Source organism: Mesoplodon bidens (genome assembly GCF_964165515.1).
Source record: "Mesoplodon bidens genome assembly, chromosome: 13".
Lineage (NCBI taxonomy): Eukaryota > Metazoa > Chordata > Mammalia > Artiodactyla > Ziphiidae > Mesoplodon > Mesoplodon bidens.
Window position 1 is genome coordinate 50,549,202 of NC_138169.1, and position 22,592 is coordinate 50,571,793.

Here is a 22,592-nt window from a genome sequence, read left to right on the forward strand (position 1 = left end):
TTCAAGCCCTGGTTTGGGAAGATCCCACATGCCACAGAGCAACTGAGCCCGTGCACCACGACTACTGAGTCTGTGCTCCAGAGCCCTAGAGCCACAACTACTGAAGCTCGCGCACCTAGAGCCCGTGCTCCACAAGAGAAGCCACCACTCTCCACAACTAGAGAAAAGACCATGCGCAGCAACAAAGACCCAATGCAGCCAAAAATAAAATCAAAAAAGATAGAGCATCATGATCCTCTGGGCAACCTGAGTGTAGGGAATAGCTCCGTGCCAGTGCCTGATGACCTTGCACATATCTACAGAGGCCACAGAGACAAGGCTTGTGCTGCAGCTGACCTGAGTCTTGGCAGAACACCTTGTGATCCCCCTGGAACATGAGAGGCTCATGAGGAGCTGCTATAAGCCATTTGCCACTCAGCTCCCTGTCCTTCCAGGAGGCTTTCAGGGAAGTTTCTCCAGCCTTCCCAGGTTGTGATGAGGCTTTCTGCCTCACCAGCCTAGAGTACAGCTGCAGATTATATACAGGTTTAGATATGCAGTGTGGCATTAGCCCCTCAGCAACAAGGGGTCCCACATCTCAGGTTGCAGTCACCCAACTTTTGTTTTGGTGTCATCCTTTTGGTGTGTGAGACAGAAGCGCATGGGGGAGCTGAAACCTTTGGTTACTCTTGCTTTGTCTCTGTAAGTAATAATCTGTCTAAATCTAAAAACGGCTTGTTGTTTCTTTACCAGCCAAATCTTTTAACCTTGCCTTGAAAGCATCTCATCCATTAATTAATGGTAAAAATTAAAAGCAAACAAACAAAAACAGACAGATGCTACCTGGCTGAGTTCCAGAGACCTATAAATGATTCAAATGAAGTCATGATTCCCTCTTTTAACATTACCATCTTGTTCAGGAAATAGACATAGAAAACAAAGAGATAGACATAGAAAACAAGTATTTACAAGACAATGTAGAAGTGCTACAGTAAAAGAGCTTAAGAATACCAGCAGGAAAAAAAAAAAAAAAAAGAATACCAGCAGGGGCACCTAAATGAATTAGTATGCTGAAGGGGAACGGAGGCACCCGGAGATGAAGGAAGTGAAATAAGAAAAGTTTTCACACTGAACAAAAACACAGACCTTCAGATTTGGTGTTACCATATTTTGTCCAAAAAGTATCTTTTCTAGGATTTTCTCTAACAATTATTTTGGAGCTCTCATACCTTCTCCTCAGCTCAAAAGTATCTCCCTCTGGGCATTTAAAATACACTGGTTAAATATTCCATTTTAGCTAATAAATGCACTGCACTAGGAATCTTTTCATTGCAAGTGACTAAAAAGGTAACTGTGGCAGGCATTGTTAGCTTCCTACATAAAGCACTCCCCCTTACTTCTAATACACCCCTCATTTTTTTTATTTCGGGGGCCCAAGACTGTGCCCAGCACATAGGTAATAAGTTGTGATTGAGCTAAACCATCCATGACTTCTCTCTTTCTCTTTACCATGTATTCACTTTGCCTCCCTAATGACTAGGAATGGCCAAATGATTCTGTTCTGATCAATGAGATGTACGGGGCAGTAGTTTGTGTATTTCAAGAAATTTATCTAACTCATGTAAGTTGTCAGATGTATTAGCATAAAGTTGTTCATAATATTTCCTTAATATCCTGTCTACAGGATCAGTAGTGATGTCCCCTTTTTCATTCCTGAAATTGGTACTCTTGTTTCTTTTTCTTTATCAGTTTTGCTTGAAATTTATCAATTTTATTAATCTTTCAAAGTAACAACTTTTGGGTTCATTTATTTGCTCTATTACTTTTGTTTTCTATTTCATGGAGTTCTGCTCCTTTTAAAAGAAATTAATATATGGTAAAATTAGTTCTGTTTTAGCAGATAGCTCTAGGAGTTTTAAAACATGTACAGATTGTAAAACTACCACCAAAATCATGATACAGTATAGTTTTATCATTCCACAAAACTCCCTCAAGATGTACCCACAACTTTCCTACTGCCTAACCCACGGCAACCACTGATTTATAATCCATCAATGACTTTTACACAATGTAATACAAATGGAATCATAAAGTATTTAGCCTTTTACATAACTTTCATTAAACATACTACCTTTGAGATTCATCTATGTTGTTGCATGTCTCAATAGTGCATTTCATTTTATTGCTGAGTGGTACTGTAGGTATCAGTCTGTTTATCCATTCATCCATTGAAGGACTTTTGGGTTGATTCCAGATTTGGGTGATTTTGAATAGAGCTACTATAAATACTAATGGACATGCTTTTGTGTGACCATAAGTTTTTATCTCTCTAGAGTAAATATCTAGAAGTGGAATTGCTGGGTCATATAGTATTATGGACTGAATATTTGTGCCCACCTCCCAGACTCACATGTTGAAGCCCTAACCCACAGTGTGATAGTATTTGAAGATGGACCCTTTGGGAGGTAATTAGGTTAGACATGGTCATGAGAGTGGGGACTCCACGATGCGATTAGTTCCCTTATAAAAAGAGACGTAGAGAGCTTGCTTCCTCTCTCTCTCCACCATGTGAAGACAAGGCAAGAAGATGGCCATCTGCAAGACAGGAAGAGAGCCCTCACCTGGGAACCAAATCAGCTGGCACCTTGACCTTGGATTTCCCAACCCCCAGAACTGTAAGAACTAAATTCCTGTTATTTAAGCCACCCAGTTTATAGTATCTTGTTATAGCAGCTGGAGCTGACTAATATATATGATTTTTGCTTTTTTTAGTTTGAATAAATTGAATTTTAAAAAATGAAAAAAGAAAGAAATATTGAGCCAAAATCAATATTTGGTACATAAAGTATGAATCTGGAAAATCACTATTAAAAATTATATCTATCTCTATATTCTTTTAATAGTGTGTTTCACAGAGAAAAATGTTTAATTTTGATGAACTCCAATTTATCCATTTTTAAATTTTATGGCTAGTCCTTTTGGTGCCATAGCTAAGAATTCCTAACACCAGGACCTGAAGATTCTCTCATGTTTTCTTCTAAAAGTTTTATATTTTTACATTTAATATTAGATGTATGATTTATATTACATTAATTTTTATATAAGGTATGAATTATAGGTTGAGAGTTTGTGTATATGTGTGTTTCCATATAGATGTCCAGTTGTTCTATTTGATAAAAAGTTTGTTTTGTTTTTATTGCATTGCATTTCCATCTTTTTTTTTTTTATTTATTTTGGCTGCATTTGGTTTTTGTTGCTGTGCGTGGGCTTTCTCTAGTTGCGGTGAGGAGGGGCTACTCTTCATTGTGGTGCGCAGGCTTCTCATTGTGGTGGCTTCTCTTGTTGTGGAGCACGGGATCTAGGTGTGCAGGCTTCAGTAGTTGTGGCACGCGGGCTCAGTAGTTGTGGCTCGAGGGCTCTAGAAGGCAGGCTCAGTAGTTGTGGTGCACGGGCTCAGTTGCTCCATGGCATGTGGAATCTTCCCGGACCAGGGCTTGAACCCGTGTCCCCTGCATTGGCAGGTGGATTCTTAACCACTGCACCACCAGGGAAGCCCTCCATCTTTATAAAAAAAATCAGTTAGCCATATTTGTGCGGATCTTTTTCTGAACTCTCTAATACGTTACATTGATCTCTGTGTCTATCTCAATATCACGTCTTTGATTACTATAGCTTTATAATAATTGTTTAAAATCTGGTAGTGTGAGTCCTCCAACTTTGTTTTTCTTTTCAAAATTATTTTAGGTATATATAGTTCATTTAGCATTCCATAAAACTTTTAGAATTAGCTTGCTTATATCTACACAAAATATCCTACCGAATTCTGTCAGAATTGCATTAAATCTATTGATCAATTTTATGGACAACTGGCATGTTAATCATATTGAGTCTATCAATCCATGGATACACATTATATCTCTCCATTTAAATTTTCTTTGATTTTATTCATCAGCATTTTGTATATTTCAGTGTGTAGATCCTGCCCATGTTTTATTCAATTTATTTCTGAGTGTTAACTGATTTTTGGAGCTATTTAAAATGATATTTTAAAATATCCAGTTGTTCACAGCTGTATTTATAAATATAATTGATTTTTGTGTATTGACTTGTATCCTACAACCTTGATAAATTCCTGTATTAGTCAAGGCTCTCCAGAGAAACAGAACCAATAGGATATATATCCATATATCTGTATCTATCTATCTAAGATATGTTCTAGAAGTTGGCTTACAGTTATGAAGGCTAAGAAGTTCCACAGTCTTCTATCTGTAAACTGGGGAATCCGGAAAGTTGGAGATGTAATAAATTCTGGCTGACGTCTGAGAGGCAGGAAAAAATGGATATCTCAGTTCAAGCAGAGAGAGCAAGTATGCCCATCCTTTGCCTTTTCAGGTCCTCAAGAGATTGGATGATGCCCACCCATATTGGTGAAGGTGAACTTCATCTTTTTTTAAATTTATTTTATTGAAGTGTAGTTGACTTACAATGTTGTATTAATTTCTGTTGTACAGCAAAGTGATTCAGTTACATAGGTACATTCTTTTTCATATTCTTTTCCATTATGGTTTATCACAGGATATTGAATATTTCCCTGTGCTATACAGGAGGACCTTGTTGTTTATCCATTCTATATATAATAGTTTGCCTCTGCTAATCCCAAACTCCCAATACAAGGGTGAACTTCTTCACTTAATCTACTGATTCAAATGCTAATCTCTTCTGGAAATACCTTCACAGGAACACCCAGAAATAAGGTTTTACCAGGTATCTGGGCATCCCTTAACTCAATCAAGTTGACACATAAAATTAACCATGATAACTCCATCATTAGTATTTTGAATATTTTTTATAGAGTCAGTGAAATTTTCTATGGAGATAATCATGGTATCTGTGAATAGGGCAAATTAATTTCCAATCTGTATTATTTTGATTTCTTTTTCTTTGCCTTATTGTACTGGCTAGGACTCGCCATTCAATACTGAGTAAGAGAGGAAAGAGTAGATATCTCTTAGGGGAAAAAGTATTCAGTCTTTCACAATTAAGTATGATCTTAACTCTAGAGGTTTTTGTTTGTTGTTTTGGTTTTTTTGCTTTATGTAAGACTTTTTTTGGAGCAGTTTTAGGTTTACAACAAAATTGAGAAGAAGATATCCCCTGCCCCTATACATGCATAGCCTCTCTCATTATCAACATCACTCACCAGAATGGTATACACACACACACACACACACACACACACACACATTTTTTTAAACCAAGGATGAACCTACATTAACACATCATAATCTCCCAAAGTCCGTAGTCTACCTTAGGGTTCACACTTGGTGTTGTACATTCTATGGGTTTGGACAAATGTATAATGTCATATAACCATCATTATAATATCATAAAGAGTATTTTCATTGCCCTGAAATCCTCTGTGCTCTGGCTATTCATCTCTCTACTCTCCCCCACCCCTGGCAACTTTTTACTGTCTCCATAGTTTTGCCTTTTCCATAATGTCATACAGTTGGAATCATATTGTACATAGTCTTTTCAGATTGGCTTCTTTCACTTAGTAATATGCATTTAACATTTCTCCATGCCTTTTCACGTCTTGACAGCTCATCTCTTTTTTAGCCCTGAATAGTATTCCATTGTCTGGATATACTGCAATTATCTTTTCGAATTAATGTTTTCAGTTTTTTTGATACATACCCACAACTGGAATTGCTGGGTCATATGGTAGTTCTAGTTTTAGTTTTTTGAGAAATCTCCATACTGTTTTCCACAGTGGCTGCACCAATTTTCACTCCCATGGATAGTGTACAAGGGTTCCCTTTTATCCACCTCCTGGCCAGCATTTGTTATTTGTGTTCTTTTTGATGATAGCCATTCTGACAGGTGTGAGGTGATATCTCATTGTGGTTTTAATTTGCATTTCCCTGATGATTAACAATATTGAGCATTTTTTCATGTGCCTGTTGGCCAACTGAATGTCCTCTTTGGGAAAATGTCTGTTCAGGTCTTCTGCTCGTTTTTAAAATGGGTTGTTTGTTTTTCTGATGTTGAGTTGTATGAGTTATTTATGTATTTTGGATATTTTCCCCTTATTGGTCATATCATTTGCAAGAGAGTATGTTTAGTTCTGGAAGAAACTACCGAACTGTCTTCCAATGTATCTGTACAATTTTGCGTTCCCACCACCAATGAGTGAGAGTTCCTGTTGCTCCATATCCTCATCAACATTTGGTGTTGTTGGTGTTCCAGGTTTTGGCCAGTCTAATAGGTTTGTAGTGAATTCTAGCTTTTTAATAGATGCCCTTTATTAGTTTGAGGAAGTTCCTATTTTTTCTTATCAGTGGGTGGTGAATTTTGTCAAACACTCTTTCTGCATTAATTGATATGACCATGTGGTGTTTTCTCTTTGAAACTACTAATCTGGTGTGTTTCTTTGATTTTGAATACTGAGTCAACCTTATAGTCCTGGGATAAGCCCCACTTGGTCCAGGTGTTTTATTCTTTTTACACATTGCTGGATTCAGTTTGATAATATTTTGTTGAGGAATTTTGTGCCTGTGTTCCTTAAGGATTTTGGATTGTAGTTTCCTTTTTTTGTACTGTCTGTTTTTTTTCTGTTTTTCAATCTTTTATTCTCTGTGTTGTTTAAATTGGATGATTTCTACTGATCTATAGCTATTTCCTCTGTCATCTACATTGTTCCATTAAGCTCATCAAGTGAATATTTTATTTTGGTTGTATTTTTCAGCACTAAAATTTCCATTTGGGTCTTCTTTATACCTTCTATTTCTTTGCTGATGTTTCCTGTCTTTCCATTCATTCACCCTTACTTCCTAAGCAGGGTTATAATATCTGATTAAAGTCTTTTTCTGATAACTCTAAAATCTATGTCACCTAGGCCTTGGTATAATTTGATTTTCTTTCTCTTTGCAAATTGAGATAGTCTGGTTCTTCCTATGCTTAGCAATTTTGCACTGTATACTGCACATTTTGAATATTATGTTAGCAGATTCTGGGTATCATTTAAACCCTAAGTTGAAGGTTGACTTGTTTGTTTGTTTTAGCAAGGAGCTGCCCTTGTTAGGATCAGGTTACAAGGTCTGATCTGCACTGTTTGGGCTTTCCAAAGTCAGTTCAGTTTCCAAACATTTCTAGTCCTATGTGTATGCCACTCATTGGCCAGTCTGGATTCTGGGCGGTAGTCTGCCCTGTAGCTCAGTTCTCAATGCCTGTGCTCTGATGTTTAGGGTCAGATCCACGCATGCATAGTTTAGAGGTGAGCAGAGGGGTTCATACACTACTTGTGGGGATCACTCTTGATCTGTCTAGTCTCTGCAACAAATGCAACACTTTCTCACTCCTTGAGGCCTCCCTTACTAGTCTTCCAGCTAGAAAGCTGGGGTTTTATTTTCCTTGCTCTGATATTTACTTCTCTCAACTACATCTGCATCCTGGTCAAAGGAGTGATAGGACACCAAGAGAATAAAAGTAATGGGGATTGGCACCATGCTCTTGGGACCAAAGCTCCTCTGATCAGAGTGAAGGGTTCCCCTCTCTCTTAGTTTCAGGTGCCTTCCCTGTGACCCCTGCCATTGCTGTGCTGCTCCTGCTGCCACTGCCACTGCCATAGGGAGAGAAGTTGAATGAAAAAAAAAAAAAGATGCGGGATTTCCCCTATTCTCTGGACCCTTAGAAGCCCCTTTGCCATCCCTTGGGCCAGACACAGAACACTTCTCTTGGAGTTATTTTCTGTGTGCACTTCAGGGTTTCAGGCTCCCTTTGAGTCCAGGCCAGGTGATACCAAAAGGGAAAAAGGGTAAATTCAGTGGAACTTGAAATTCTAGTCTTCTTCCCCAGTCTGCTTGTTATTATTTACATTGAGGAGTCCTCAGCATGAAAGTTCCATGCTTTCTGTCCAGGATTCTGTGGGAATCTCTCTTTAGAGAGAGACAGGTTGGAGTGTACTTACTCCATCTTGCCTAGAACCAGATCCTCTGTTTTTATTCTGATCATTTCCCCCCTTTGGCTTACTTTAGTTTTAAATTGCTCTTTTGTTTTTTTCCCTGACTTCTTTTTTTTTCTTTAATTAATTTATTTTTGGCTGCGTTGGGTCTTTGTTGCTGTGCATGGGCTTTCTCTAGTTGCGGTGAGCGGGGGATACTCTTCATTGTGGTGCGTGGTCTTCTCATTGCAGTTGCCTCTCTTGTTGCAGAGCATGGGCTCCAGGCGTGAGGGCCTCAGTAGTTGTGGCTCGCGGGCTATAGAGCACAGGCTCAGCAGTTGTGGCACACAGGCCTAGTTGCCTCTCAGCATGTGGGATCTTCCTGGACCAGGGATTGAACCTGTGTCCCCTGCATTGGCAGGCGGACTCCTAACCACTGAGCCATCAGGGAAGTCCCATTCCCTGGCTTCATAAAGTAGATAATCAGATCACTGATTTTAAGTCTTTTGTCTCTTCTAATATAAGTATTTAAAGGAATGGTACCTCAGGAAAAAAAAAAACTTGTTACCTCAGGGCTTCAGTCCTGCTTATCTGTAGTACTCTTGGCTCCTTCCTCCACATGGTTCTGCTTCATCTTCCAGCTGTTGCAGCACTACCTGCTGTCATAACCAGTCACAACAACATCTGGAGATAGAAAAGCATCATCTCTTCTTCATGTCTCGTTTTTTTTTGACTGCGCAGCGCAGCATGTGGGATCTTAGTTCTCCGACCAGGGATTAAACCCTCGCCCCCTGCAGTGGAAGTGCAGAGCCTTAACCACTGGACTGCCAGGGAGGTCCCTATGTCTTTTTTAGAAGAAAGCAAACTTTTCCAGAAGCCATGCAGCAGGCTTCCCCTAATGTCTCATTGGGCCAAATTGAGTGATATGCCTGTTCCTAAATCAAAATTACTTGCAAGTAGAATAGGATTATCATAATTGGCTTAGACTAATCATTTGGGGTTGAATGAATATTAAAAAAATCAAACTGTAAAACCACCTAGGTGACAAGACGGCTAATAGCCAATGAATCAAAAGTAAACTTTCATGGACTAACTCAGTTCTGATGCAGCCTCACTGACATGTCCAGCTGGAGATATTCTACCTAGAATCCTGACAACTCCTTCTTCAATAGACTGGAGCCAGCAAAGCTGCATAGGAAAAGACTGCAGATGTCTACCTGGCTGATCATTAGCTCTGACAGTAGAGTTCCTTAGTTTAGCTGCCACTCAATGTCATTGTAGTCTTTGAATAAAAGTAATCCTTCATTTGAAGACAAACCAGTTAATCTGTGCTAAATTCAAACTCAAGTATGATTAAGAGAGCCAGACAATAAGATACATCCATTAGTTTAAAGTTTCAGGAATCAATAAAGTAATTAACTTAGCATATAGCTTTATATAAGGAAATACATTGAATCCAAGATAGAAATTGTCACTAATTTTAATATTATTTACTAGCCATCCAGGATTTGTAGCCCATATAGTCCATTCAAATCTTCTTTTAGGGCTGCTGGGATAGTCTCATCATTGCCTGTCCTAAGTGTTAGTGGCAAAGAGAATATTATTTGTTAGTCCCTTCACCAAACACTGGTTTGGATTTTATCTTCCAGATCTTCTGCTTTTCAGCATTCCATAGGGTTTCTTCTTCTTCTTATTCCTTTTTTTTTTTACTAGAATATAAATGTTATTAGGACAGGATTATAGAAAAGTGATTTCCTTTTTGTTTCTTCCAATGCTCATGTGGTAAAATATAAAGTTTACCATTTTAACCATTTTTAAGTGTACAATTCAGGGGCATTAAGTACATTTATAATGTTGTACAGCCATCACAATTATCCATTTCCAGAACTTTTTTATCACCCTAAACAGAAACTCTGTACCCATTAAACAACTCCTCATTCCTCTCTCCCCCCTGCCCTGGTAACCACTATTCTACTTTGTCTCTATGAATCTGCCTATCCTAGATACCTCATGTAAGTAGAATCATACAATATTCATCCTTTTTTGTCTGGCTTATTTCACTTAGCACGTTTTCAAGGTTCATTCATGTTGTAGCATGTACCAGTTTCCTCTGCTATCCCATAGCAGGGAGTTTCTATGAAACCTTTCGGAAGCCGAAATGGTGTAAAGCAAAGAATCGATTACTTTACGACACATCTTGCTAACGGATACGTGAAATAAATCAAGATAAAGCACATATGCTCACAGACACAGTTCAAAGCTATGGCAGCTTGATGCTGAGATGCTTGGTGTAGTTCCAGGGAAGGAGCTTGGCTGTGCCAGTCTTGCCGTTTGGGGAGCATACTGTCTCTATTACGGAAGGTTAAATAGGTACTAATGTAGGTCTTTCATAAAAGTGAAGTGATGGAAAGCAAACTTTCAAAAAGCAGAGGATACCTGTACCTGTTTTCACTAACTGAAACAAATCTGAGGAGGATTTTCACTTTTAAGGAAAAAGGCAAAAAGCAATGATAGCATTGAGCATTTGTTTTGGCGGCAAGCTGTTATAGAGGCAGCAAGCAGCCCAAGCAGCTCGAGTGGCACCGCCAAGCTCCTTCCTGAACTACTCTCAGCATCTCAGCATGAAACCGCCATAGCTTAGAACTGTGTCTACGGTAATTGCTTCTTTGCTTTACACCATTTCGGCTTATGAAAAGTTTCATAGGAACACTCTACTTTCAGATAGTGGGGAAAACCTGTACTAAGGTCGGTCTTTCGTAAAAGCAAAGTGGTGTAAAGTGAACTTTTGAAAAGCAGGGGATACCCGTATCAGAATTTCATTGCTTTTTAACGTTAAATGATATTCCAATTGTATGTGTACACCATATTTTTGCTTATCCATTGATTTATTGATGAACACTTGGTTGCTTCCACTTTTTGGTTGTTGTAAATAATGCTGCTCTGAACATGAGTGTACAAGTATTGGTTTGAGTCCATGCTTTCAGTTCTTTGGGGTATATACCAGGAGTGGAATTGCCACACCATGTGGTAATTCTATGTTTAGCTTTTTGAGGAACCACCAAACTGTTTTCCACAGTGGCTGTACCATTTTACATTCCCATCAGCAGTGCACAAGGGTTCCAGTTTCTCCACATCCTTGCCAACACTTGTTATTTTTTGTATTTTTTTTTTTTTTTTTTTTTTTGCTGTACGCGGGCCTCTCACTGCTGTGGCCTCTCCCGTTGCGGAGCACAGGCTCCGGACACACAGGCTCCGCGGCCATGGCTCGCGGGCCCAGCCGCTCCGCGGCATGTGGGATCTTCCGGGATAGGGGCACGAACCCGTGTCCCCTGCATCGGCAGGCGGACTCTCAACCACTGCGCCACCAGGGAAGCCCTATTTTTTGTATTTTTAATCAGCCAGCATGATGGGTGGGAGGTGGTATCTCACTGAGGTGTTGATTTGCATTTCCCAAATGATTAGCGAGATGGAACATCTTTTCCTGTACTTACTGGCCATTTATATATCTTCTTTGGAGAAATGTCTATTCATGTCGTTTGCCCATTTTTGAAATGGGTTGTTCGAGTTTTGTTTTTGTTTTTCCTGTTGAATTATAGGAGTTCTTTACATATTCTGGATATTAACCCTTTATCACATATAAGATTTGCAAATATTTTCATTTCACAAATATTTGAGTGCCTATTATGGGCATGTACTGTGCCTGATGCTTGAGAAACACATGAATGAGGCAGCTCATGCTCTCGAGAAACACAGCATAGTGAGGTCAATACAGGAGTAGATATAGTATCCACTTAGTGGATAAAAAGCTATCACATTGAAAAGTGGAGCTTGTTTTTTATAACTGATGTTTTTGCTTCTTGAATTCCCACCCCATTGAGTGGGGAGTGGTAGTGATGAAAGAGTTGAATTAAATTATTCAGTCCATTTTAAGTTCAACTCCCTATTACGGCTATTTCTCCCTCTGCCCTTCTCTGCCATCTGGATGTCTGGGAAGAGAGTTTATATTCCCTGTGGTGAGGTGGTGCTGTGGATTGGGTCTCAGATGGCCTTGCTATCCTCCTGATCTCTCTGGTTTCTATTCTGGGCAGCTAGTCTGCTGTGGTGCTTGCTCACCAAACCTGCAGCAGTAAGTGATCTGTTCTTCTGGTGAGGCAGGAGGCCAGTATCCCTTCCTTCATGATTTGTCTCCACCTGGGCTCTAGCCACCCCTCTGAGGTGTAGCCGAGACTCACAGTTCTGGCTAAAAGTTCCACAAAGTTACTTTGTCCAATGATCCCAACTCTCCAGGTGGTTCAATCAGCTACTTTCCAAGGTCCCCATCGGGCAGGGGGAACGGCTACGTATCTTCTAAATCACATGGTAGCTGGTAGACTCTTTACTAACTCTGTATTGCCATTTTTACAATAGTCCAGTGTTGGAGCACAGGAAGTCTGTTCAGCAATTATTTTCCCAATGCACTCAATGACAAGTAAGCCCAGCTTTCTGCCCTTTCAAGTTCTCTCCCAACCCCCTCCAGCATTTCTGCAGAGATGAAACGTCACCTGTGTCTGACCTTCTCTTTGTCTCACAAGTCTGAGGATCAGGAGGGCTTTTTTTTTCTTTTACTATTCCATGACTTCTTTCTTCTCAAAATATCATTCCTCCTCTTCCTTGGGCCATATTTGCAGTTTGATATTTTATCTTTTAAAAATTATTGGAGTATAGTTGATTTACAATGCTGTGTTAGTTTCAGCTGTACAGCAAAGTGAATCAGTTATACATATACATATATCTACTTTTAAAGATTCTTTTCCCGAATAGGTCATTACAGAGTCCTGAGTAGAGTTCCCTGTGCTATACAGTAAGTCCTTATTAGTTATCTGTTTTATATACAGTAGTGTGTATGTCAGTCCCAATCTCCCAATTTATCCCTCCCCTGACACTTCCCCCCTGGTAACCATAAATTCTACACCTGTGACTCTATTTCTGTTCTGTAAATAAGTTCAACTGTACCTTTTTTTTTTTTTTTAGATTCCACATATAAGCAGCATATATTTGCCTTTCTCTGTCTGACTTACTTCCCTCAGTATGACAATCTCCAGGTCCATCCATGTTGCTGCAAATGGCATTATTTTGTTCTTTTTAATGGCCGATTGTAGTTTGATATTTTAAAAATATTGTATTTCATGTGATAAATGTAATGCCAGGGTGAGAACAGATTGCTATGGATTCAATAGAAAGGTGTGGAGGTGGTCCCAAACTACTCTTAGGATGTTAACAGTAGGCTTCCTGGAAGAAGTGCCATTTAAGCTAAAACCTGAAGAATACACAGGAGTTAGATAAAGTGCAGATGCTGGATAAGAGTTTAAAAGGAACACATGCAAAGGCCCAGAGGCAGGAGAAGGACTTCTAATTCAGAATGTCTTCAGCATAGAGTATTAAGGAGGCAGTAACAAAAGAGAAAGCTGAAATGGTAAGCTGTGGTCACATCATGAAGAGCCTCAAAAACCTTGTTTAGGAGTTCTGACTTTATATTAAAAGCAATGGGGGGAAATCCCTGGTGGTCCAGTGGTTAGGACTCCATGTGTTCACTGCTGAGGGCCCAGGTTCAATCCCTGGTGGGGGAACTAAGATCCTGCAAGATGCGCGGCTTGGCCAAAGAGGGGGAAAAAGCAATAGGTGGCTTGTGTTTTAAGCAAGGAGGGTACATAATCAAATTTATGTTTTAGAAAGATCACTGTGTTTGAAAGAGATGCATGCATATGAAGGAGGCAAAACTAAGGGGCATTTTGCTCCCCCCAACTCAGGGATTAGCCACCATCTTGAATTTCAAAGAATATGCTAGAAAAGTCACATCAGCATATTTGAATGTTGAAGAGATGGATCCTGAAGGAAGGCAAAAGGATGAATAAAAAAGAGAGAGAATAACTGATGGCAGCCAACATCCTTCAGAGGTGGGAAGGAATGCTGAGAGACCAGAGAAGAGACCCCTCTTTCATTCTGAAAGGAAGGGGAGAGTAAATGATGGGTGAGATGTACATAAGCTGACAAACTTGGTGGAGTTCTCATCTTTTTTTTTTTTTGATAATGAAGGAGGCAAAATCATAGCCATCTGCTCATGAAAAGGAAAGTGGCCAAGGAGGAGTATGGCAAACACTGTTGGCTGACTCAGTGTGGTTCCCAATCCCCATCTGCCCTGCAGCTTTTCCTCTAGGAGTCGAAAACACTGGCTTTACTAGACACACCTGCCACAAGGAAACATAAGCAGAATTTTGCTGGGGTTTCTTGGAAAGCTTTCCCTTTTCCTAGTAGAGGACATGGCCATGGCTGGAGTCCCTCTTCCTCTCTGACTTGACCTCAGATGCCATTCCCAGAGCTGGGACAGCTCTCTTGCATATCTGAGAAAATAAGTATGAAGGAAAGGCCCAAAGAAGTGCAGAGACAGCAGCCAGACAAGTCATTGTTCAGCTGCTGATTGACAGCTAGCAGCAGCTCGCCTCCAGATTTTTGGTTGCAAAGTCTAATTTGTTTAAGCCATCAAAGGTGGATTTTGTATCCAGAAGCATTCCTGATACAGGAAGTTTCAAGGACAGTGACAAACATCTGACCTGGTCTCTGAAGAAAATGGCAGAGAAAGAGGGAACATAGGATTACAGATAATAATACAGGCTCAGATGAAGTGAAATTCATTTAAAAAACACCAATTTCATTTTGGAGTATTTACTATCTGTGGAAATTGATCAATTTGATGGGATGCTAATATGCTAATTTTATGAAGGTTACACCAAGTCATATTAATTCTCCAGTTAGATAAACTAGCACCTTCTACTTATTAGGAGACCTATGTAAGTGCAAGATAACTTAAGAGTACTCAGCGACACCCTTTAAAGATTCATTATTCTAAGATGATATGATTCACATTACTGTCTGGTGGAGAAGTTCAGATTATTCACACTGAAGACAATGTAATCTTGCAAAGTTTATGGCAGAAGCAAGTGAAGAAAGACGCTTCCCTCAGAATACTTGATTTAGATTCTGTCATTTTATTCACATAGTACCCAAAAAACTCTTTCCATGATTAAGCAGTAATTTACAATACATGTATCTTTTGAGGCATTTGCTGCTTTAATAGATGGCTTGTTCCTCTCTTTGATTACAAAAAGAATGAGACACAAATAAAAAGACTCCTACATTTTTAATAAATGAAAATGTATAAAACTCAATACTTAATCATATTTACTAGAGCTACAAAGTATAATCACTATCAGAAAATTCTATAATTAAAATTTGTATTCTCCACTCCCCTTACTAATCTAATATTTATCAATATTCTAACTAAGCAGAGCATGTAATCCCACATTTGTCTCAGGAGTTACTCCAAGCACTAGATAAGACTGGATTTTCTGATAATGAAACGTTTACACTTCATGAGGAACAAAGAAGTTCACCATGAGGCCTATCTTCCCTTCTCCTTCTAAGGACTTTCATTTCTCATGGTTGCCTCCATGTTGGGTAACAGTGGCACCATGGGAGACACGACAATCCATGTATTCTTGTAATACATACAGAATTTTATTAAGAATCCCTGGAAAGAGGGACATTATGTTATATATTGTCAGAATACTTAAAAAAAATACTAGTCATTTACTTTTTAAACAAGAGAATCTGATTGAATTAAATGTGGGTTAAACTCAATGGACTCTTTAAATTGAACTTTAGTGATTTTCTCATTTGTACAAGAGTATCAAAATCCAAGGTCTTAACATCATGATAAATTGTCTAGAAACTCACTTACTAAGAATGCATAAGACCCTGAAAAGGTTGTCCTGTGATGCCTGAAACATGTTCACAGCTGATTTATGCCATAACAGAGGCCATGAAGAACTCTGAAGGATAGTCATCAGCTGTTAAGGGTTCCCATTTCCAGGTAAGTACGCTTCTCCATTATGTGCTGCACTTACCAGGTAACATCAGTCTTGTTTGGACAGTCTTTTCTTCATCTTCCTTATTTCTTTATGTTAAAGTGATCATCAACTTTATATAAGCACCCACAGATAACTGTTCATTATTAGAACACTCATCATATTTAGGCCACTTCCTGAAGACATGTAGAGCAAATCTTAATGCTTTCACTGAGATATTTCCAATATAAATTGTAAAGGAGATAATTTTTTTTTCCTACACAGGAAATTACTTAGTATCATCAACAGTATGTATAGATGATATTACACATCAACTATACCTCAATTATAAAAATTGAAACAAAACAGTATGTAGGTTCTCAGGTTTTCGTAAGAGATGAGTAAAGTCCCTTTACTCACCTGCTTCCTAACAATGACCCTGGACATTTCAGCTTAGGTCTTGAGGTATATATTCTTTTGGGTCTCCTCAATCCTATTCTCATATTTTGAATCTGGTTAACAGAAAATAAAACGGGAAATTTATTTTATTTTATTATTATTGTTTTTGGCCTCACCACATGACTTGGAGGATATCAGTTCCCTGATCAGGGACTGAACCCAGCCTGCAGCAGTGAAAGCATGGAGTCCTAACCACTGGACTGCCAGAGAATTCCCAGGAAATTAAAAAAAAAAAAACTGATTTAATCTTTGGTCTAATAACTCCAATGTGCAAGTAATGAAATGGAGAATACCCACTTATATACTAACTCACACACTCCTTCTCAACAGGGAAAATGTACTTGTCTAAAAAGGAACACACTAGTTCATTATTTGTGTTAATAATGGAAACAGCAGAACATGTCTGAGAGTATCTTTTCAAGAGTTGCACTAGGGATAGAAATCCAATTTAAGCTTTAGAATCTCAATCATCTGAACTGACACTGTACTGAAAAGCAGAAAAGCAAACAATGCTGACAGAAAATATTCTACATTCTCTCCTGTGGCTTTTACAACCTTTGAAAGGAAATTGGTGCCCACTGAAACTACCGATTTATACTAAAGGAGTATTGGTGCCTTGTGTCTGCTCCCCTGTTGAAAAAGTTCTCAGTAAATGCTCTGACTCCCTCACATCACTGATGGGACTTTTTCTCCAACATGTTTTTTCCTATGTCTGAGAAGATTCGAGCTCTGACTAAAGGCTTTCCCACATTCATGACATTTGAAGGGTTTCTCCCCAGTGTGGGTTCTTCGATGTTGAATCAGGATTGCACTTCGGTTGAAAGCCTTTGCACACACGTCACATGTATAAGGTCTCTCTCCACTGTGGATCCTCTGATGTAGATTAAGGGCTGAGCTCTGACTAAAGACTTTCCCACATTCATCACACTTGTGTTGTTTTTTTCGAGGACGGTTTCCCTGTCTTCTTTCAAACTTTCTATCTTGTTCACAGGTTCCTCTAAATGTGAGACTCTGGGAAGCATTCATTTGAAGAGTGTTAGAAACTTTGTAATGCAGTTCTTTGCCTGAAGAAGTCTTTTGCCTTGAAGCTGATTTCACATTTATAGTTCCGGTGTCTCTATCTGAAATAATACATGGAAAAGCAAATGTAACCAGTTCTCTGTTCAGAAGGAAGGAAAACGAAATAGAATGATCCAAATGAAATATAGATAGACTATTTTTTAGCTGGCATGTTTGAAATATCGCACCACAATGTGGAGGATGGAGAGGGTAAGGCAGAAAACACTGAGAAGATCAAAAGGTGAAAGAGAAGGTTTATATACTGATGAGGCGGGCAACTATAAAGATGAAAAGCTCTGTGCAAAAGGTAGAATGGTGAGTAGGGGTAAAAAGATACATTAGAAACTGAGGAAAGTCTGGAAGAAAAGAAAGGGCCTAAAAGATGAGGAATTATTGGAGACGCAGAGGAGCGACTGAAGGAGAGGAATTAAATGTGGTGGTGGGGAGCAAGAAGCAAGATTTAGTACAAGAGTATCAATAAACACAAGTCATACAAATAAATGAATCAGTCTTTAGACCGTGACCTTGGGGTCCCTCAAAAGGGCCTCAGGGACTGCCTGACGGCAGAAGAGGTGAGCTGACACTGCTTGTTCCTGCTTTAGTCAGAGTAGCTGTGTCTTCATCTATTTAATACATTGCAACTCCGCATAAAATTTCATTGAGAAGAGGGCCATGCTGCTTAAAAAAAGGTTTGAAAATCTGGATGGAGATGATGTCAAGGATTCAAAAACCTGAACGATATTATAAGAATCTCTGAGAAGGAAATGAGGACAAAATACTGAGAACGTGCATTGGCAGGATATATAATGGTGGAAGTTCCCACAGGAACAGGAGGCAGCAGGGGAGACTGGAGACCGCTTACAGAAAGCAGCCTAGATGTGTGTGATGGGTGGGCTGAGAGGCCACCTTCCCCCCCGCCACCATGAACTGAACCCTGCCCCTCACCATTTTGTCTTAAGGTGTGAAGCTCCTTCGAGGCCGACTGCAGTTGCTTTTTTGTGGGCTTAAGCTGGCTACATGGTGTCTCCTGAGTGACTTCACAAGTTGGTAGCTTCTCTGCAAGCATGTCCTCATTTCGTCCAAGAAAGACCTAGAAACAGTTTGGTACTAACTGAGGCTGAAGAAGGGAATCAGGTTGGGACTTGAAGATAAAATAACAGAGAAGAAACTATCCTGGGACACAGGAAAAGGGAGGAAAAAGGCAGAGGCGCGTTCTGTTTTCTGGCACAGCCGGGAGTCCACTCACCACACTCTACATTTAGTTGTGCTGAGTGGGAGTACAATTTGGGAGCTCTAACCCCAGTGATGTGCCAGAGCTCCTGACTCAGCCTTGTCCCTCATGCCCACAGCCCCTTCTCACCTGTTCAGCCGCCCTGTCATGCTCTTTCTCCAGCTCCTCCAGCATCACCACGGCTTCCTCTCCACTCTCTGGTCGGTTCTCTTGAAACCAGGCCTGCAGCTCCTCCGGCAACATGGCCAGGAATTGCTCCAGCACCAGCAGCTCCAGGATCTGCTCCTTGCTGTGCACCTCTGGCCTCAGCCACTGACAGCACAGCTCGCGGAGCCGGCTCAGAGCCTCCCGGGGCCCAGGTGACTCCTGGTAGTCAAACTGCCTGAACCGCTGGCGGTAGGTCTCTGAGCTGTAGTAGCTGCTCCAGTGGCGGCTGGAGGTCATATTACAGGCCTGCCCTCCCTCTTCCACCTTCATTACCAGAATGCAGTCAGGGTCCCCTGAAGTTTGTGGAAGGAGTTTTGATGTCTCTCTCAATTTTGCAGACATTTGGACTGGGAATAGCTCAGAACTGCTAGGCTTTAATCTTCAAGAAGGTGAAACTCTCCTTATGGACACTCCTAAATATGATTAAAGAGACAAGTGGAAACAAGACAGAGACAAATGCTTCTTAGAACGATATAACTAAGATTAGAAACATAAGACTGTACAGAAAGTGCTGCCCTTAATCTTAACATAAACCATGCTTTCAAAGAACACTTCCTTCTTTAAGAGAATCAAAGAGCTCAGAGGCATTAATTTATATACATGAGTAATTCGCAATTTATTCTGAAAATCATGCACACGAGGCTGACTAAATATCACAATAAGAGATCAGCCAGGGTTGCAGAGGAGCTCCTGGAGAACAGAAATAAGGGAAGGCTGAGGAAAGTTATGACTCTGGGTCAGCCTCGAAGAGCCAGTTAATTTTTTCTAGACTGCTGCAAGGAGCTCTAAGGAATAGTCTCACGAGAGAAGTACTTTTGCAGAGATTTTTTTTTCGATGCTTACTAATTTTTAAAACAATATTACTTTGGCATTAAAGGGACCATTCAAAAGAAAAAAGCATATTCCTCTATCTTAATGTATTTCCATTTTTTCATGTACATGTCTACTGCTCATCTGTGACATCCATATTGTTTACTTAATTATCTCTTTACTGTAGAATATTTAGGCTGTTTCTAATTTTTACTATTATAAACAATGCTGGGCAGCACATTTTCAGAAAATATACTATTTTTCTCCTTTCAAATTATTTCCTTCAAAGATGTCCCAAGGACTTGACTTACTGGGGTCAAAGGAAAAGGGACAAATATCTTGCTATGTATTATCAAATAGATTATAGAAAATGCTGTATCAAGTCACAGTGTCACCAGCAACATAGTGATGTATGGGGGCAACAATTTCTCCAAGTATCGCTAACTTGTTAGCAGGAAGGGGATGGGAAGACACTTTCCTTAGTAGCATTTTAGTATATATGTATCACTAGTAACTGAACTAATTTAAACTGTTATATGTGCCCCTATTTTTCCTCTCTACCATTTTTTTCCTCACTTCACCGAGAACTCTTCTAGGCACTGAAGACATGGCGGTGACCCGAACAAAGCCTGCGGTTGCATAAAGCTTATATTCTAGCCCGGGAAAGACAAGGTTACCAAATAAATGACACAACTTTATACGGTGCTCCACAACTGAAACGCAGAGAATTTACTATGTGCTAAGCACTCGTCTAGGGATCTTAATAAATATAAACTCATTTAAATCCCCACAAAAGCCCTGTAAGGTTCTTTTCATCCCCACGTTGAGGAACCCGCCTGGGCAAGCTCAGGTAACGAGACCAAAGGCAAAGGAGCAGGGCTGGGGTCTGAGCTCAGGCCATCCACACCTTCTATGGTGCTGCGCGGTCCAGAGCCGGTGGCCGGGGTCCCAGCGCAAAGAAGGAGCAGCAGACCCATATGATCCTGAGCCGGAACCGAATCTGGGATCGAGACTGGAGCGACAGGTGGGGTTTGAGGCCACGTGTCTGGAGCCGTCTAGGGGAGTTACACGGAGGGCCCCTAGGCTAAAGCATCCTCTGGAAGTCGCAGGAGTGGCCACCGGGACGCACTTTGCGTCTCCCGCACCAGGAGCGGAGTCTGTGCCGGGTCCACAATTGCTCTCAGTTCCACCCAAGAGACCAAACCCCCAACACCGCGCGAGGGTCCGTAACGAACCCGGTCCCTGGAGGGGAGGTTTCGCCCAGAGTCCCAGATCCGGGGGTCTTTCCCGAGGGGACCGACTCTCCCTTGTAAATACCTCCTCTGCTGAGCCTGCTCCCGACGGTCCCGGGACACCTTCCTCCACCACACGGCGCCGCTCCCGGACGGGGACCCGACTCCGCGAGACCACACGAGGAGAATGGGCGCAGGGGGAGGGTGCGCGGGAGGTCAGGTAAGCGCGCGGAGGGTGATGGGAGAAGGTCGGCTTGGGGGCGGGGGTCAGGCGCCACGGGGTACCCGGACAAGGAGAGGGGGTGCACGCACGCGCTGTAAGAGGTCAGGAGGTGCGGGGACGAGGTGGAGGCCGCGGGGAAGCGCCGGGGGCGTGAGGAAGAGGTAGCCGGGGTGGGGGCGGGGAGGGGTATGAAGAGGGCGTGCGCGGGCGCGTGTTGGGAGTGGTGGCCGGCGGCCATCCCTTCCCCATCCCCCCGGGTGACGGTCGCTTCTCCCGGAGGCCTAGCAGAGCGAAGAGACCTCAACTCTCACCTCCGGCCTAGGAAGGACGACCCCACGTTTTAGGGGAGAAGCCGGGGAAGCGCCCAACAGGACGCTGCTTCCGGTCCTCGCGGCGGGGAGGGGGCGGGGCTCGGGATGCCGGAGACGTTGCCATGGAGAGGAGCCCAGGCCCGCGCCTCAGGCTTCCAGAGAGGTATCTCTTGGACTGCGGGGAAGAGCGAAATACCGACGGATGGGAATTCAGCTGCTCGGGATCCCCGTTCAAAGAAACCAGCATTATTTTTTCTCAGAGTACTTTTACTTACATTATTTCGTTTACTCTTTCGATAACCCAGTACGGTTATCCCCATTTTACAGGGAATAAACCCAAAGTTTCTGTGACTTGGCCAAGGTCACGGAGGAGACTCCCGGGCTTTCCACCGCTACGCACAACTTTCTGTAATACCATCTGCGCTCCTGAGGCTGGCTACGCTCCAAGTATCGTCGTAAGAAATGGGTTTGACCCTCCCAAACTCCCCCCGTGTTTTCACAAGAGAACCTAATGGCGCTTGAAAAGGTGTGAACCCGCGCACGCACATATTTTGGCACTAATATATACATATATATGTCCTCAGATAATCTTGAGTAAATTTAAAAATAAATTTGAGCTACAAGGCCACAGCCCCACATATTGGCTCCCTCCTCCACCCACTTTCCCTAGAGACTCTTGGAAATATACTTGTAGAGGAAAGTAGGGAATCAGGGAGAGGACAGCAATGCTTGAAAATTAATAAACGACAATAAGAAGAAAAAAACCCTTTTGGTATGAGCAAACAAACAAAAAAGAAAGGTATATTAGTAATGGAGTCTGAAGTGATGAGAGAAAAGGCTGGTTTACTCAGTCTATGCCAGACCTCGGGGATTAGTGGAGAAACTTGCATCTTAATTAACCTACAATGGTATTAAATTTGAAGAATTTATTTTTTTAAGAAATTCTTGCTTCTACAGCGTTATTTCATGGGATAAGATGTTTTGCTGAGTTAATTGCTAACACAAATAGCAAGACAACCCAAAAGTGTACAAGGGAATGTATTTATGGTGATGGTGGGTAGGTTAAATGACTCAAGGCAATGAGGAACCTGAAACAGATCCTCAAGGGCAATCTTGGCAGTGGTGTGAAGTCATAGAAGGTGGTTTAAGGAGAAAATGGACAGCAGTCAAAAGCTGCAAGGAGAATAAGGAACTGTGAAAAGCCATGTGATTTGGCAGGAAGTCAGAGGTGAGTGCATCAGCTAGGATTCTACCAAATA

The 22,592-nt window shown here is 41.1% G+C and overlaps 1 protein-coding gene across 3 annotated transcripts; it reads right to left on the reverse strand.

The window, feature by feature from the left end:
• Nucleotides 1–14,923: 14,923 nt before the first annotated feature.
• Nucleotides 14,924–21,571, reverse strand: ZNF396 (zinc finger protein 396). 3 transcript variants are annotated; one of them, XM_081252475.1, is made up of 4 exons: nucleotides 21,334–21,571; nucleotides 18,680–19,170; nucleotides 18,265–18,409; nucleotides 14,924–17,381 (listed from the first exon to the last, which is right to left on the reverse strand). In XM_081252475.1, exons 2-4 carry the CDS (start codon nucleotides 19,097–19,099, stop codon nucleotides 16,927–16,929), a joined length of 1,020 nt encoding a protein of 339 aa, XP_081108601.1. In that variant the 5' UTR covers nucleotides 19,100–19,170; nucleotides 21,334–21,571; the 3' UTR covers nucleotides 14,924–16,926. The 3 variants fall into 3 exon arrangements, with proteins under 3 accessions (XP_081108601.1, XP_081108602.1, XP_081108603.1); XM_081252476.1 differs by lacking the exon at nucleotides 21,334–21,571 and adding an exon at nucleotides 20,885–21,326; XM_081252477.1 differs by lacking the exon at nucleotides 21,334–21,571 and adding an exon at nucleotides 20,475–20,543.
• Between the last annotated feature and the right edge of the window lie 1,021 nt (nucleotides 21,572–22,592).

What these genes read in the sequence shown, in the direction of transcription:
- ZNF396 (XM_081252475.1), bottom strand. Translation starts at nt 19,099, where the DNA reads ATGTCTGCAAAATTGAGAGAGACATCAAAACTCCTTCCACAAACTTCA. An exon ending in ATGACAGGGCGGCTGAACAG is followed by an intron (nt 18,410 to 18,679) that starts GTGAGAAGGGGC and finishes AACTGTTTCTAG; the next exon opens with GTCTTTCTTGGACGAAATGA. An exon ending in TCACACCTTAAGACAAAATG is followed by an intron (nt 17,382 to 18,264) that starts GTGAGGGGCAGG and finishes GTATTATTTCAG; the next exon opens with ATAGAGACACCGGAACTATA.